The 16,673-nt window shown below is 46.4% G+C and overlaps 1 protein-coding gene across 4 annotated transcripts in view; it reads left to right on the top strand.

The window, feature by feature from the left end:
- Positions 1-4,959: 4,959 nt before the first annotated feature.
- The window catches only part of meis2a (Meis homeobox 2a), a gene marked incomplete at its 5' end in the record, with an annotated part of 88,656 nt that continues 76,942 nt past the window's right edge, over positions 4,960-16,673 (top strand). For 3 of the 4 annotated variants that reach the window (XM_080012392.1, XM_080012391.1, XM_080012390.1), the window contains 5 exons: positions 5,992-6,236; positions 6,979-7,120; positions 7,564-7,614; positions 8,075-8,125; positions 8,758-8,907. In XM_080012392.1, the coding sequence (XP_079868518.1) occupies positions 5,992-6,236; positions 6,979-7,120; positions 7,564-7,614; positions 8,075-8,125; positions 8,758-8,907 (639 nt within the window). Of the gene's footprint in view, positions 5,449-5,991; positions 6,237-6,978; positions 7,121-7,563; positions 7,615-8,074; positions 8,126-8,757; positions 8,908-16,673 lie in introns of those variants that run through there. The other variant, XM_080012389.1, reaches the window with a different exon arrangement.

The following is a 16,673-nucleotide window of genomic DNA, read 5'->3' as shown; positions in this document are numbered from 1 at the left end:
TGTAGGCCGTATAATACGGTTATGGTCCCGAATTAAACGTTTCATTCGATGCTTCTGCAGTCGTCAATATAAAATAATAGAATGACCACTTGCCATACACTGAACACGCATGAACATTTTGGCTTTGCGCTGTAACGACTCAACAACTGTGAAATAATAATAATAATAATAATAATAATAATAATAATAATAATAATAATAATAATAATAATAATAATAATAATAATAAAATAAAAAACACTACAGGCCAGTGGATTTTCAAAAAATACATTAGAACAGTGAGGAAAATTGGAGTCAAAGCAACAAAGTATCACCTGAAAACGAAAACAAGCGAATAATTAAAACCAAAATAAAACTCAGGAAACATAATGTTTACTCTAGCAATAAAACAACAAAACAGGCGGCGCGCCATGTCGAACACATCGTGTATTCTTAAAAGCATACGAATTAAAAACATTTAATAACGAAGAACATGTCAAAAAAAAAAGAAAACCCAGTTAAAATGGAGATGTTTGGTTTAGAGAAGGTGCAAATAAATTGTGAACTGAAATGAAAAAAAAAAAAACAATTGTAATCGATTTTTAATATACTATATTTTGATACGATTCAATAATAGATTTCAATAATGCAAATATATATATTTTTTGATATTTATTTTACAATACCCCGTGTGGACTACACTGCTCAGGTTTCGCTTTCGGGGGAGTTCCCATTGCCTCCGCCAGGTGGCGCTAGAGGGCTTCACATTTCACGCAGGGTCTCTTCACGCAGGGTCTCTCAGTGTCTCCACGCCGAGAGAATCCGCGGCCCCCCCCCCCCACCCCGCCACCCCGCCACCCCGCTCCCCCCGCACGCACCCTCTGACACCGGGCTCTGGGAGTCGGTGGAGCTGAAAATGAGGCTTTGGAGCTGAAGAATTTACAGTCAGACGCGAAAAGTTTTGCAAAGTATTTGAGTCGCTCACTCCACTTTCTCTAAGAGTCACATGACCGCCCGAGGTCAGAGGGAGTTCAGGCAGCGATGGGAAAACTGGATTTAATAACAAGAAAATAAATTTAAAAAAGAAAAACATGTGCGCATCAAAACTTTCATGATGTGAAGTACTTCGACGCCTCTATTTTCTAATTTGTACACCAAGATTTATTGCACCAAGATTGTACCTTTTGCAATAGATATTTTGCAATAGAGAGCAGGGTTGTTCTGTTTCCTTATTCTTAAGCGTCATGTCAAAAAAAAATACCTATAAAGTATGTTATCTGAAATGATATTTAGCGTAGTTATGTACATAATTAATAGCCTAACTGTGTCGAACTGAATCCACCGAATCGTGCTTATTGTGTTAGACGTTGCTTCTAAGATCTGCTTAAACATATTCAAATACATCAATAATTTCCATGTGTTTTTTGTTACTTTTGGCAGTTAAATCAAGATCGTCTTGATCCAGCCGAGCTCCGACGTTTTTACATAATTTAACATAATCTTGAAATACAGAGGAAAGTTACGAACCAGATTAGGAGAGACTTTATTTGTTCCTGGGAGGCTCACTAAGAGGATTTGGAGCCCGTTTCATATCAGTGATCTTTTTGAGGGCATTAAACCAACAAGGCAAACGCCTCGTATTGTAGCGGCAACAGGCTTGTGGAGGGTGAAGCCGGTGCGTAAAATGGGGTGGATTTTGGACATTTGGAGACCTTGGAGATACGGCACTTGGCGTTATTGTGGGCGCGCCGGTCTCCGTGCGTGTGCACCTTTGGGGATGTGGATCCCAGTGGGTCCTGAGCCTCGTGATTGTCTCCGCGGTGTTTTTCCTTGAAACGGATCCTCTGTCGTCCACCCCCCCACCCCACCACCCCCCACCCCCCCTAATGAATCCACACGCAGCTGGCCACGTCGCGCACGGACACGGAGAGCTTTAACCCCAAACTGACCTCAATCTGACACCACCGCATGAAACTGTAGCGCCTGGTTAATGCTGCAGGATCTGCACGCCGCCGGAGTTACACTGATTTGTATTTAAAACATTAGATCTATATTGTTATGATGCCCCCTGGACTCTCCCATGGGCAGTGGAAAGGCTTCACGGTGATTTAAAATGGTAACTTGAATTATCTATTTGATAAAACATAAAGATATGAATCTTCATTAGGCTTCATTGATGAAAAACTATTGCTTTATCAATTTCATCACCCTTAATTGATTATAATGCGGCAGGCTTAGTCGTTAGAAAATGAAATATATATTTATATTTAAACGTAGCATTACAATTAATTTCAATTTCAATGTAGACGCTTTTGTACTTCCATTATGTTCAATTAAATTAAATTAAATTAAATCCACACCGCTCCATACCAGGTTGTGTGTTGCACTGTATTTACTGAAGGGCATTTGGTCCCAATAGTCACCAAAACGCACAAAAAAAAAAAGCCAAGAAAAGTCCAAAATAATAAATAAAATAAAATAAATAATAAATAATACCCTTAAAATTAAAATATTGAGAATCGCTCTAAGTTTTATGGGCTATAGAGGGTGCTTTGTGGAGAGCCAGGCATTGGATACGCATAATTAAGCGCTGCTATTTTCACACGCTCTTTTGGAGATGTTTGCTGCAGACCCCCTTGGGGGCAAATTACACATTTTTCCAAATAAATGCGGAACGATTGAAAAAAAAAATCTGGATCCCCTAAACATTTTTTTTAAATTTCCCTTTAAACAATTAAATAGTGAACATGAACGTATGTCTGTCTCTGTAATCCTGCATTAAAAACCAAAAAACCACGAAACTCACCATTACGCAGTCAAAGCGCGTATCAACTGGAACTCCTCTTGAATAAGGTCTATTTAAACAGAGTAAGCTTCAGCACTTACCGTGGTTGTCCAGGGGGGAAAGAAACAAAGTTTGCGCGCACGAACCAACGCGCACACGCACGGATATTTTGGAGCCCGGCGCGAGTCTTCCCTCCGCAGAGACCTGGAGACGGTGGCCGCCGCGGCGCACTGTGCGCTCTACGCGCTGCGCTGTAGCTCCTTGTCGGGGTGTTGCAGCCAGAAGTGTCCACACAGCCGCTTGTCAACCCTGCAGTCCTAATTCCCAACCCCCCCCCCCCCCCCCCCATCTCCCCTAATGCCAACAAACATAACTGTTGTCACAGCTTCATTTGTTAAATCGGTGTAATTGCTATTTCTGCTTATTTGTTTGTTGGAGGTGTAGTGACCTCTCCAACTGTAGCCACCCACAACGCTTTACCTCTCTGTCTGCTTCTACCCTTTTTTACCCCCCCACCCACCCCACCCCACCCACCTCCCCCCAAACACGGAATAGTTTATCTCCAACAATCAAAAAAAAAAAAAAAAAAAATGTCACGGAGCCATACGTGGAGTCTATGTGTGGAAAGGCTCTCGTTGCACCGATTGTGCCATTTGCGCAACAGCGGTATATCAGTAATGGTGGAGCTGTAGACGTTACAGGGGGCTGGGTGGCCTGCTTCTGCGACGAAACGGGGGCTCCTCGGCGGAATCGACGGCCGGAGCGTTGCTCCTCCTCTCTGAGAACCTCCATCTCCTCACATGATGGATGATCTCGGGGCGCTGCGATAATTGACTATACTCTGAGGTGAAGGCAGCGACTTGCAGCGGGACGCGGGGATTGGCTGGACGAGGGAACGGGGAGAAAAACACAAAATGAAGCTCGGAAAAGTTCATTCCGCCACGCGGGGAGGGGGTGTGCGCGGCCGCCTTGTTTAATTCGCTCGAACGGGAATAATCGTACGTGCGACACTCGGACACCGCACACGGGGACACCAGAGGAGGGATGGGATAACATAACAAGTAGGTTACGCGTCATGCTGCTCATTTCTAACTCTGATTCAAGAGTGTAAATTCATTTTTTTTTGGGGGGGGGGGGGGGGGGGGGGGTGTAATTCTCACACCGCGGAGCGCCTGCTTTAGTTTTACCGCCGCGTAAAAAAAATAAAAAATAAAATAATAAAAATGATTAAAAAAAATTTAAAAAAAAGTTGGGACGCGCCGCGCGTCGCTCCGTGTTTTAAACTCTCTTTTCCGACGAAGCCGCGTTGCCGTTTCACGCGGGTCCGTTTAAAAGCCCTTGCTCCTCCTCCCCCCCCCCCCCCACCTCCTCTCTCCCTCTTTTCTCTCCCTCTCTCTCTCCCTCTCTCTCTTCCTCCCTGTCTCTAGGTCTGCTCGGTTTTTGGGGAGCCGCGGCGGTCCCTGTGCGCGCGGGCGGCACAGTGCGTGCACCGCGGGGCTCGTGCGCTCCCCGCTCGCCCGCTCCCTCCCTCTCTGACACGCACGCTCTCTCTCTCTCCCTCTCTCTCCCCCCTCCCTCTCTGACACGCACTCTCTCTCTCCCTCCCCCCCCTCTCCCCTCCCCTCCCCTCCCTCTCTGACACTCACACACTCTCTCTCTCTCTCTCTCTCTCTCTCTCTCTGCTGCTGCAGGACTGGCTGTGGCCGCCGCTACTTCCGGGATCCGTCACTCCCGCGCGCCCACCACCGATCAGCGCGGCGAGCCGAGCGCGCGGTAGAAGGCAGCGAGCCGCCAGCCTGCCAGCACCCCCTGACACTCACTCATCCCAGATACACCGAACACCGACGAGGAGGGGGAGAAGAGGAAGAAGGGCAAAGAGGAAGAGAAAAAAAAAAAAAAAAAAAAAAAAAAAAGATCCCGAACTGCAAACCTCGTTTCGGGGTGGTTTTTTTTTTTTTTTTTTTTTTTTTTTTTTTTTGGGGTTTTTTTTTTTTTTTGGGGGGGGGTTGTTTTTTTTTTTTAATTCCGACCGCTTTTTTTTTTTTCTCTCTCTCTCTCCCTTCCTCGTTCTCTCCTCCTCTCGCTCTCTCTCTCTCTCTCTCTCTCTCTCTCGCTCCTTCCTTTCCTTTCCTTTCCTTTTTTTTTTTTTTTTTTTTTTTGATTGTTACACTTTAGAATAAAAACACAAGAGCGATCCGGGACGGCGGGGACTTGCGGGGATGAAAACGGGCCGAGAAAGATTCATCCTCTCTTGAACATCATCACCGACCATCATTCATTCATTACCTTGACAACCTCTGGCTTTGATTGACAGCCGGAGTGGCAAAAAGCCATGAGACGCGACACTTTAGTTACACGCAGCTTGTTGATGGGCCGGTTGTAACCTTCGCTTTTTTGGCGCATTTTCCCATTTTTTTTACGGAAAAGAGGAGGAAAAAAAAAAAAAAAACCCAAGAAAATAGGACCACAAAAAAAAAAAAACAACAACAACAACAAAAAAAAAAACTCCCGATGCTGCTACTTCGACTGAACCACATTAGCGGATAGGAGGAAATTCGCAAAGTTGGTTGAAAAAAAAAAAAGGGGGAATCTTACCACTACTAAATCACTTTGCAACTGCGCTGGGATATTAAATATACGACACATTCAGGAGTTTATTGGAGCGCAGTCTGATGGCGCAAAGGGTAGGTTTTAAATCTCCGACACTTACCCACACAACCCCACTGTAGGGAGGCCTGCGCGCCGCCGCTCCGTGTCCGTCCGTGGCGCTTAATGCTCAAACTTTTCCATATCTCGGCTGGTTATATTTGACTTTTTTTTTTTTTTTTTTTTTGCACTATCTACCCTTTTACTCTCCAAGCGAACAGCCTGTAAGCGACAAGCCTCCGCACTTTTACAGAGGACTCCAAACTATTTCACTGTTTTGCCAAAGTAACTCTCCCGTCGGCGAGACAGAAGTTTACAATGTTTTTGGTAATGACAAAACCTTTTTTTTTTAAACGCTCAGCAATAACACTTTTGACAATCTAACAGGCGCACTAGAAGGCACATGAAGCTTTGCAGAATGTTAAGACTTTTTTTTTTAACGTTAATTTAAAAAACAAAAAAGAACAGCAAATCGACACTGTGCGTTCTAATTTTTTTTTTTTCACCCACAACAGGAGGAGAAAAAAAAAAACCCCAGTCTGGATCGATTCACTTTATTCTCTTTATTTTATTTACTTTTGATGTATTCCCAGTACGATGAGCTGGCCCACTACGGTGGGATGGACGGGGTCGGGGTCCCGGCGTCCATGTACGGGGACCCGCACGCGCCCCGGCCGCTCCCCCAGGTGCACCACCTGAACCACGGGCCGCCGCTGCACGCGGCCCAGCACTACGGCGCGCACGCCCCGCACCCCAACGTGATGCCCAGCAGCATGGGCTCCGCGGTCAACGACGTGCTAAAGAGGGACAAAGACCAGATTTATGGGTAGGTTGGCGATGACGAGGATACTCCTCCGGCGCGTTGGGAAACTGCTCTCAAGTTTTATTTTCATTTTTGTTTTTTTTTATTTTTATTTTTTTAAACACGGGGACTGGACGCCCCACGACTAAACTAACTCGCGGAGAGGCTCGGTACCTTGTAATCTATCTTAGGATTTCGTGGATATTTAATTTTAATCATTGGGGAGACTGTCCTCAACCCTATAAGGAGTAACTTCTAATTATCTCTGTTATTATTACGGGCGTTTTTCTACGGACCGTGGAGGTCATTTTTCAAACGTGCTTCCATCCCCAAATTCTACAGTCATTTAAAAATATCACAAATGTATTTGGCTCATTTGGATTTTTAACTCCAGCCCAAATATTATAGTACCGTGAAAACATTTTATTTTCAAAAACATAGTATTATCATTTATTTTCTACTTTTGATATTTATTTCACTGACAACACTTCTCAGACGTTTTGATATATCTGTAGCGTAATACCCAACACACACGGGTGACAACGCGTGGGAATATATTGTCTAATAGCGCGTTTCAAACAGTGTCATCACATAATCAAGAGATATTTTATTTTTATTTTTATTTTATTGTTTTTGGCAAAGCGCGTTAAGTCTCTCCACTTTGGGAACAAGCGTGCACCCCGCGCACCGTGTCCGAGCCGCGGCACACGGCACCCGGCCGTGTTTTGCAGCTCGTCCTGAGGCTGTCTCCCCCCCCCCCTTGCAGACACCCTCTATTCCCGCTGCTCGCTCTGGTGTTTGAGAAGTGCGAGCTGGCGACGTGCACGCCCAGGGAGCCCGGCGTGGCCGGCGGGGACGTCTGCTCCTCGGACTCCTTCAACGAGGACATCGCGGTGTTTGCCAAACAGGTCGCTGTTAATATCCACACTAAGAAAAAAATATATATATATATTTATATATATATAGGAATTAAACACTGAAAACTGAATACACTCTGGATTTTTAGCTTACATTTCCCAAAGCTGCTTGATTTGTACGTGCACACACACACACACGCACGCACGCACGCACACACACACACACACACACACACACATTTTGAGTTTTTTTTACGCGTACTACTTTCACGCACTGTTTTAGATCATTGTAGATGTATGTTAGTTATTTGTGTTCATTTCTGACCTTTTAAATTTGCACCGCGCTATTTCATGTTGTTAATGTTGTTCGTATTGACTTAAAGAGTTTTATTGTAAACTTTTACGAGGGGTTAAAATGACTAAACACGCCCCTCATTATACATTTCTACACCTAAACTATTTTTTTGTTATATATATTTGGTGTGACATTTTAGGTCCGAGCAGAAAAACCTTTATTTTCGTCAAATCCAGAGTTGGACAATTTGGTAAGCAAACATTTGATCCAATGCATATATACACATATCTGTCTTTCTTAATCAGATTGAATTGTTAAACCCCCTGTATTTTGGGTAGCTTTCTGCACGCAGAGCATTACTGAGTCAATAAGTGATTATATATAATCTAAATGCTGTTTGGAAGCAAAGCAGATTAAGCTCACAGAGCCCTTCAGATCCACGTAAAGACCAATGATTAATAACTTTGGCAATTGTTGGATAAAGGTTTAACGTTTATTTTTTTTAAATAGCTCATACAACGACATACCTTAATAAATGTATTTATTATAAATAAAAAGTTTTTGCTGTTAACCCATGCAATACTCGACCCATACGATGTTATGCAGTGCGCATTATTCAGTCATATATTTTCAGCAAATATGCAAATAAGTGTTGCCTTATATAAGGTATGTAGTGATCTAAAGCCTCTTGTTTTTCTTTTCTTTTTCAGATGATACAAGCCATACAAGTATTACGGTTTCACCTCTTGGAATTAGAAAAGGTAAAACGCTGTAATTCTTCATTTTTTAAATTTTTTAAAATGTTTATTTTTTTTGTTACAAGATTTGCATCTTGCCACCGGCGTAAACAAGCGCCGCAATTCATTTGAGAGTTATTATTTAACACGCACGCTTATTTAATTTAAAATGCGCACTTATTTATATAACTTATATATAATAGATGAGGCGTGTGGCCAGGGTAGTTTATTTATTTTATTTTTATTTTTATTTCATTTTATTTTGGAGGGGGGGGGGGTCACAATTCGAGTTTTACATTTTCCAGAAATGTAAAGTTGCCGCTTCCAATTTAAAAAAACAAAAACAACAATTATAATATTGGGAAGCGCTGTGCACGCGCCGCGCAGCCTCCATTGATGGAGAGATTTGGTTGGAAACGCTCATTATCTGCAGCTTTACGGCTTTGCTGTTTATTTTCTGTCCTTCGACTTGTTGCTCCAGTCTCGGGAGAATAATAAGCTCTGCGACCGTTCCACTATTGTTTCCTTTGCCTTGGCCCCTGGATCGTGCCCCTTCGTTTTTGGACCCGCGCCGCTTCCCCGGTCCTGCAGGTTAACGCGGTGTCTTTTCCCTCCTCCTCCTCCACCTCCTCCACCTCCTCCTCCTCCCACTATAGGTGCATGAGCTCTGCGACAATTTTTGCCACCGGTACATCAGCTGTTTGAAAGGAAAAATGCCAATAGATCTAGTTATCGACGAGCGGGATGGCAGCTCCAAGTCGGACCACGAGGAGCTCTCGGGATCTTCGACCAACCTCGCAGAACACGTGAGTAACCCCGTCCGCTCACACCGGGACCGCCAGTGGCGTGCGTGCGTAGCGGCGGAACACTCATCCTTGACTCTATTGGATAAACATTACGCGAGCATGGGCGACTTTACGCACACGATCCATCCAGGGCGTGAGGAAATACTTTCCGTGTGTTGGGTGAAAAAAAAAAAAAAAAAAAATGAATAAGTTGGCGGTTGTTGCTCTGAGGTCAAAAGCCGGGGCCGATACAAGGGGCCGAGTTATTGTTTTAATTTCCAGTCTTTTCGCGTGCGTGCGTGCGTGCGTGTGCGTGTATATGTGTGTGTGTGTGTGCGTGCGCGCGCGCACGTGTGTGCGTGCATGCGTGCGTCTGCGCCGTCTGTTGTGCGCCGTTCACTGGGAACGTGAAGTAATTATCTGTTAATTAAAGTCAAGGCAGGGAATCAGCAGGGTTAGGGCTATGAGCTTAGGCTTTTGGATGATGCTTAAAAAAAAAAAAAAGGGGGGGGGGGGGGGCGGTGGATATTTCATTCGTGGTGCATGTGGGGATGCAGGGGCTATAGGCCTGTGCGTGAAGCGGTGCAGGGTTTTGCTGCAGAGCTGGAGAAAGTGGGCAGAGGTGAAATAGATATCAGGACTGAAAGGCTGATCATCAATGTCAAGTTCGGCACACTCTTCTGGAGGCTTTGCATTTCTCTGCTTGGCTGCTGGAGTAAATGTGTTTTAATTGTTTGCTATTGATTTGCACTGCAGTGGCTTTAACTCCAGTGTTGTCCGCTTTATGACCAGAGGCCCCATAATGCTGAATTCAATTATATTCACCTGAAGTGCTGCCTTCCACAATTTTTAGGATCAATTCCCTGTTGTAAAAGGTGCCTTTTTTCGCGTCATAAACGCGGCGTGTTTTTTGTCCCGGTAGTGTGTTACTGAGCTGATACGAAGTGCATGAGCTACGACGTGTGTCAATTATTGCATTTTAGGGTCAACTATGATGTGAAATGAGTGAAGTGCTGTCCTGACAAAGTGACTTGTTAATATTTGGGCAGCATGAGCTCAAGCCTATTAGGAATGAAAGCAGATTAAGTGTTATGCAAAGTCACTGTGTTGCATCTGCCGGGTCTGGCCGAGGGCCTAAGGAGTTCACGTTCGGTGCCTCCCCCGGTCCGAATTTTAACACAGCTACACTCGAGATGCCCACGTGTGGCTGAGAAAGGGCAATATTGAGGGAAAAGGACAATATTGTGGAACTCGGGCGCAGTGCAGAAATGAGCCATGCTGCTGTTTATATTGTGCAGATTAGATAAACTAGCCTGTTTAGTTTCATGGCAGATGGCTGATACTCAAGCCAATTTCCAACGGTGCTGCTTCGAGTGCACACACCCGAGCTTTGTGTTTTGAGAAATATTTTGATCATTACACGATTAGCTTTAAACCTTGTTAAAGCACGTCAATAAATAAACATCGATATGCGCCCAAACGTCAATAAATAAATGTGAAGGTGCGTGACAAGAGCAATTTAGACCGACCGTCCCAGAGAGTGTTTAAGGCTCGGTGGACTCATTTTGGTTATGTGGCAAGTAAAATATGCCAAGATGAATAATAAATAAACAAATAAACAAACAAACAAATAAAAAAAGAAAAATAAAAAAATAGATAGATAGATAGATAGATAGATAGATAGATAGATAGATAGATAGATAGATAGATAGATAGATAGATAGATAGATAGATAGATAGATGAAAAATAAGAGAAGATCAGGGGAACATTGTGTGTTGTCAAATGTGAGAGCTGGATGTAAACATGAACATGAGGCTATAGTGAGACAATCTGCTGATCAACATTCAAAATGATCAGTATTTGTGAAGAAAGGAATATAATTTATTACCAATGTTATTAACACTATTTATCACATTTGGCCCTTCGTATGTGTTGCGGAATCACAATGACCACTATTAATAATAACTGGTGGCCCTAACGATTTGTTTTGTGGTAATGCTATTCAGAGAAACGTGCACCGCGGTGTGTGCAGGTTTCCCCCGCGCGGCTCCTCGTGGCCTGCATGCCGCCGGTAAATAACTCAGTGCAGCAATTCCCACATCTAAGTCAAATGAAAGGAAGCTCTGAGCTTTCAAAATGTGTTCCGCACGCCACATAATGCAGCGGATCGCACATGACTGCAACGCATACGTGGCGTTGAAAGCCCGGCCGGGGTTCTTTTATTTATTTATTTATTATTCTTTATTTTGGCTATTTTTTATTATTCATTGCCGTCCTCGCCATTTCACCGAAGAGAGGGAGGCAATTTGATAGTTAGATATGCTAATTTATTTAGTTAGAATCTCTCACGTCCATTTTTCTTTGCTTTGATATGCATTTTTAATATATAGCCCCGGGCTACATCTCATTTGGTGAAAGTTGGTTTTGCTGGGGATGACGAGGCTCTTCACTGGGAAGGAGGTAACCCATTGATGCCGGTGGGTTTATTTTTTATTTTTTCTATTTTCCCAGTTTCTTTCGTCTTTACTTGGTGATGGAGCCTAATTGGCTTGGATTTATTTACACTCAATGTGGCATTGCCTCAGAGATGAGTGGGTTGTGGCGTATTTAAAGGGAGCGGTGCCTCGGCTCACACCGTCAATATCCCCAGTTTGACTGTCCCTGATAGATAGATAGATAGATAGATAGATAGATAGATAGATAGATAGGTGGCACAGTGCACTCGCTCTCTTGTCTTCTAATTAATGAAAATAAATGCGCGTCCTCTCCGTGCGACATCCAATTAGCGGGACAAATGGAATTAATAGTTCCTGGCATTATCTCCTCTAATGAATTAGCCTTTGTGCTCTCTTGTCCTATTGTGTGGCTGTTTCAATCAAGCCGCACGCATTAGCACAATACTTTCTTTTTTTTTTTTTTTTTTTTTCTGTTTTGTTTTTATTTTTTCCCATCCTCGTGCACGTGCGCTGCGCTACCGAAAGCCTTTTATGACTTTCTAAACACGACCAGATTTGCTGGGAAGGAGTATTCTGTAATCCGTGCATGGTTCTCTCCTTTGTGCCCAGGGTTTATTCACTTCTTTGGGGATTGGTGGCATTGTGCGTGTTATGTCTAGGGGGTGGGGGGGTGGGGGGGGGTGTGTTTTTCTTTCTGTGCCGCTGGCTCTGCATCGGGGGACTTTCACCGCGCTGATCAGCTTGGCTGTTTTGTCCAAAGTTAGAGTGAAATGCTGACGTCGTCTAGTTTGTGTAGGATTTGAGACGTCATATTCCTCTATTCCATATATCCCTCTTCCACTATTCCTCTATCCCCCTTATCCTCTATTGCTCTTTTCCTATGTCCCCCCCCTTTCCTCTATTCCTCCATTCCTCTATTCATATATTCCCCATTTCCCCCTTTTGCCATATTGCTTTATTCCCCTATCCCCCGATTCCCCTTTTCCTCTATTCCCCTATTCATCTTATATTTTCCTTTTCCTATATTCCCCTATTCATCTTTTATTTTCCTTTTCCTATATTCCTATATTTCTCTCTTCCTCCATCCTCCATTCCTCTCTTCCTCTTCCCCGGCGTTGGCGCGCGGTCAGCCCCCGGGGCCGAGCGCGAGGGCCAGGCGGGCGCTGGAATTCCTCCATTTCGGAGGTGTTCTAATTCAACTACAGCCGCTGCTCTCCCCGGGGGAGCGACTACGATTGGGACCCCACCCCCGTTTCCCACCCCGCCCCCGTCGCAATGGTGGTGTGCCGTGGACGTAGAGCGCCGGCTTGTGACGCCGGGACGCGTTTCGTCATTTGATTAGTGCTCAGGAAGGAAGGGGCTCGTTGGCAGCCTCGGATAATCACCTATACGGAGAGCGAGAGAGAGAGAGAGAGGGGGGGGGGGGGGGGGCTACAGGTAGGAAAGAGGGGGCTGTAGCCTCACTTGTTGCATCCCTCACTCATTTTCCTCCCGCTCAGTGCCTGCGTTGGGCTCAGACGCTGAGCTGCTGGTGTGTTTTGCAACAGCTACCTTTAAGGCGTGGCCTCTCCCGTTGAAATAGCCCTTCTGAAAAGTAATCTGCCAGTTTTTTTGGGCGCTACCCAGCCACATATACATATACTGTGAACACAATCCATCAGCTCCGCTCAGTCAATCCCTCAGTCAGTCTCTTAAAACACACAGCGGTGAATTATTAGGTGTTCAATTAAGGACTCTTTATATTCGAGATAATTGTGGGTGTTGTAAATGCTCAGCCACTGAATGGAGGTGCACCTACACTTTTAACATATTTCTTCCCGAAAGCGACCCGTGTATAATTAGGTGGGGGGAGAGAAAAAAAAAAAAAAAAAAAAAAAGAGGAAAATGTCTGGTGGAGTTCTTAACCGCTTATGCTGTGTGGCAAGATGTGTCTTGAAATGTCAGCTCGCCTCCTGATTTATGGTCCTGCGTGTTTTCTGGCGCGTCAGCAGTTCTGCGTATGTTTCGGCGGCACGGGACCCCTCCAGCTACAGCCTCGGCCTCCACAACACACCGACACACGGCAGAATTTCTCCCCCTACCTGCTTCCCTCCCTCCCTCCCATCCATCCATCCATCCATCCAGGCATCCATCCCCGGGTTCCCTGGGAATTTGTGGAAAATTCAATGATGCCGCTAAATCAATTTTATTTGAAATTCCTAGGGATGTAGGCAGAGTAGATTGAAGGAGGAGTGTGCTGCTGCTGCTGCTGCTGCAGGTGTGTGTGTGTGGATGAGAGACGGGGGGAGACGGGCGGGTGTGTTGGGGGTAGGTGTGTGTGTGTGTGTGGGGGGGGGGGGTGGCTACTCTCCTGTGGCCCGGCCGCACTCCAACCCTTCCTTCCCATATTGTCTCCTGCTTTTATATTAATTACAACTTGTATTATCAGCCGCCAGTCGCTAACCCCGGCAAATAGAAAAGGCTGTCCCCGGAGACCGAGCTTCCTTTGTATCTTATTTTCCATCTAGTCCTATTGTGCTGGAGCTATGTGGGCTGTGTGTGTGTCTGTGTGTGTGTGTGTGTGTGTGTGTGTGTGTGTGTGTGTGTGTGTGTGTGTTTGAGTGTGAGTGCCTGTTTTTTTGTGTTTTTTCCTTTTTCTTTTTTGTTATCCTTGCTTTCCCCTCCTCCTGGTAACACTGCTCTTTAACACAATTAGTGAAGAGCATGGAATGAACCATGTCTGACTCCTAATTATGCCCAGCTTCAGGGAATAGTCTGGCTGGAGGAAGATGTTCCGGGTTTTTTTTTTTTTTTTTTTTTGTTGTTGTTTTTTATGTTTTGCTTTTTAGGTTGACGGAGACTCATGTCATGTGATCCCTTTTCGTTTTTATTTATTTTTTTTATTCATTTCTTTTACAATTTGTTTGAACTTTACCAGACCCAGGGGGCTGTGACAAAATGTTTGTGTGCGCTGCACCCGTGTTGCGAGGTGCGGTGTCTGATGGCGCATCCTCTCCGTAGCTCTCACAAGTCCACTAAATTATTCACGCGGAGGAGAGGCTGTTGCTTTCGTCGCCTCGTACGGGGTGGAAAGTTAACGCGTTTTGTCGTGATGTTTGTTGTCGCGTTCGGGGGGGGGGGGGGGGGGGGGGCGCTCGCGGATTTAGGGGTGGGCCGCGGCTGCAGACGCAGGGCGGTGCGGGGTCCCCCCCCCCCCCCGTGAAAGAATAAGAAGAAGAAGAAGAAGAAGAAGAAGAAAATGCACAGCGCGGAGCACCGCAAGCTCACGCGCTGTGAGATCCCACGCGGAGTACAACCCGCCTTTTGCCCCCGTGAGTGCCGGGCGAGCAAAGTCGTTCCTTCCCCACTCACGCTTCCACTCGGCCCCGCCGGGCAGCAAATCTCAGCAAAAAATATCCTTTCCCTTTAACACCATTAGCCGAGGTGTCTTTGAATTTAATTTAGTGCAGGCACCATTAAAAATGACACATTACTCTGCAATGATAGCTAAATTAAGTCCTATCGATTCGGTTGTTGCATTAATGCCATGCTGTGGCCGTAGCTGGCAGAGAGCGAGAAAGAGAGAGAGAGAGAGAGAGAGAGAGAGAGAGAGAGAGGGAGGGAGGGAGGGAGGGAGAGCGGGAGAGAGGGAGAGAGGGGCAGCAGGGGAAGCATGCAGGGTTTTTCAGGTCTGTCTCCTGTTTCGCCTGCAGTGGGTGTCTCATTGTGAGGAAGTGAAACCCGGTCATTTTCTTTCCCTGGGACAACAACAACAGAGTGCGGCGAGCGCTGTTGATCCTAAATACGCGCACGCGCACACACACACACACACACTCTCTCTCTCCCTCTCTCTCGGGCATTTTACCCCTCTCTTGTCCACCTCTCATATACTATTCACTCGCTGGGAGATAATGAGTGTGTTTCCACAGATTTCATGCCCTTTCCTCACATGAACAATGTTCCCACGGAGGAAGAGTGCTCGTGTATTATGCTATAAACACAGGTCTGTGGACCCTCGCTGTGACTCCTTGAATGAAGGGGTTAAAATAATGTAACCGCCACGACTCTCATAGCCGCCATGCTACGGGTTTCCAGCCTTTTACATTGACTGGTAACACCCGTTTACGGGGGCTATTGTTTACGCCTACCCAATCCCCCCCCCGACCCGTCTTCCTCACCCTTCTCGCGGGTAATTCTCCAAGCTTGCTTGTCATCCGGCGAACAGCTGATGCTGAGAGGCTCTGGAGTGGAGCGGAAAAGGGCTAAAGGGCCTTGTGTGTTTCTGTCTGCTGTGTTCGGCTCGGAGCTGTTTGAGAAAACAGTCCGCCTTTCCCCCCGAAAACTTAGCAGATAAAAGGGCCCTCGCTCGCAGGCAGACAGCAGCAGCCACAGCAGCGGCAGCACATGAGGACGGAGGGGGAGAGGGGCGGCGCGGGCGGGGGGGCACCCAGGGGAGCCGGGCCCGCCGCCTGTCTCCTACGCTCTATCCCTCCGCCGCCCAAAAAAAAAAAAAAAACCTCCGGAGCGCTCCGGAGGCTCTGCCCCGCCGACTCGGGCCCCCCGGCGCAGCTCGCCCGGGGGGGGCAGAGTCGCTGGGGCCGGGCGCTCGCCCCCCCCCCCCCCTCCGCCCCAGAACAGGAAGAGAGCGAGTGGAGAACATGACCGAGCGCCGACAAAACCGCTCAGAAATCGTGTCTTTCTGGGAACGCAACTGCGGTGTGTGTGTGTGTGTGTGTGTGTGTGTGTGTGTGTGTGTGTGTGTGTGTGTGTGTGTGTGTGTGTGTGTGTGTGTGTGTGTGTGTGTGTGTGTGTGTGTGTGTGTGTGTGTGTGTGTGTGTGTGTGTGTGTGTGTGTGTGTGCTTGAGTGGGGGGGTGGAAGCCATGGGGGGAACTGAGAAGTGGGCTGAGGTTTGTGGGAAGCCTTGATGCCGACCCTGTGTTTGTTTGGCTTGGGTTCCGCTCAAGGGGCTGCTGCTCTTGGGCCCTGGACAACGTCTGGCCTTGTGTTCGCCAAGATTTTGTCATCGTGCTCAGGTGACAAGTTAAATTGGGAGCGACTGGGAGAGGATGGTGCGGTACTCGCGCTATGTTTGTGTCTGCGTGTGGGGCTGTCTGGGAGTGCTCTTTGCCTTTGCTCCGCGCGTGTGCGTGCGCGTGTGTGCGCGTGTGTGCGCGTGTGTGCGTGTGTGTGTGTGTGTGTATACGTGTAAAAAAAGATGACGTCGTCGTCGGTCTGTCCCTCTCCGGCCTCAATGGCAGAGGAAATTCCACCTCTAGTCTGCCTTCGTGTGCCACTGATAAAGCTTTTCCTGTACCGTACGAATCCTGTTTCCCGGCATGCACCAGCGAGG

This window comes from Zeus faber (assembly GCF_960531495.2).
Source record: "Zeus faber genome assembly, chromosome: 13".
Classification (NCBI taxonomy): Eukaryota; Metazoa; Chordata; class Actinopteri; order Zeiformes; family Zeidae; genus Zeus; species Zeus faber.
The sequence above is the reverse complement of the archived record's forward strand: the minus strand, read 5'-3'. Positions and strand labels throughout refer to the sequence as shown.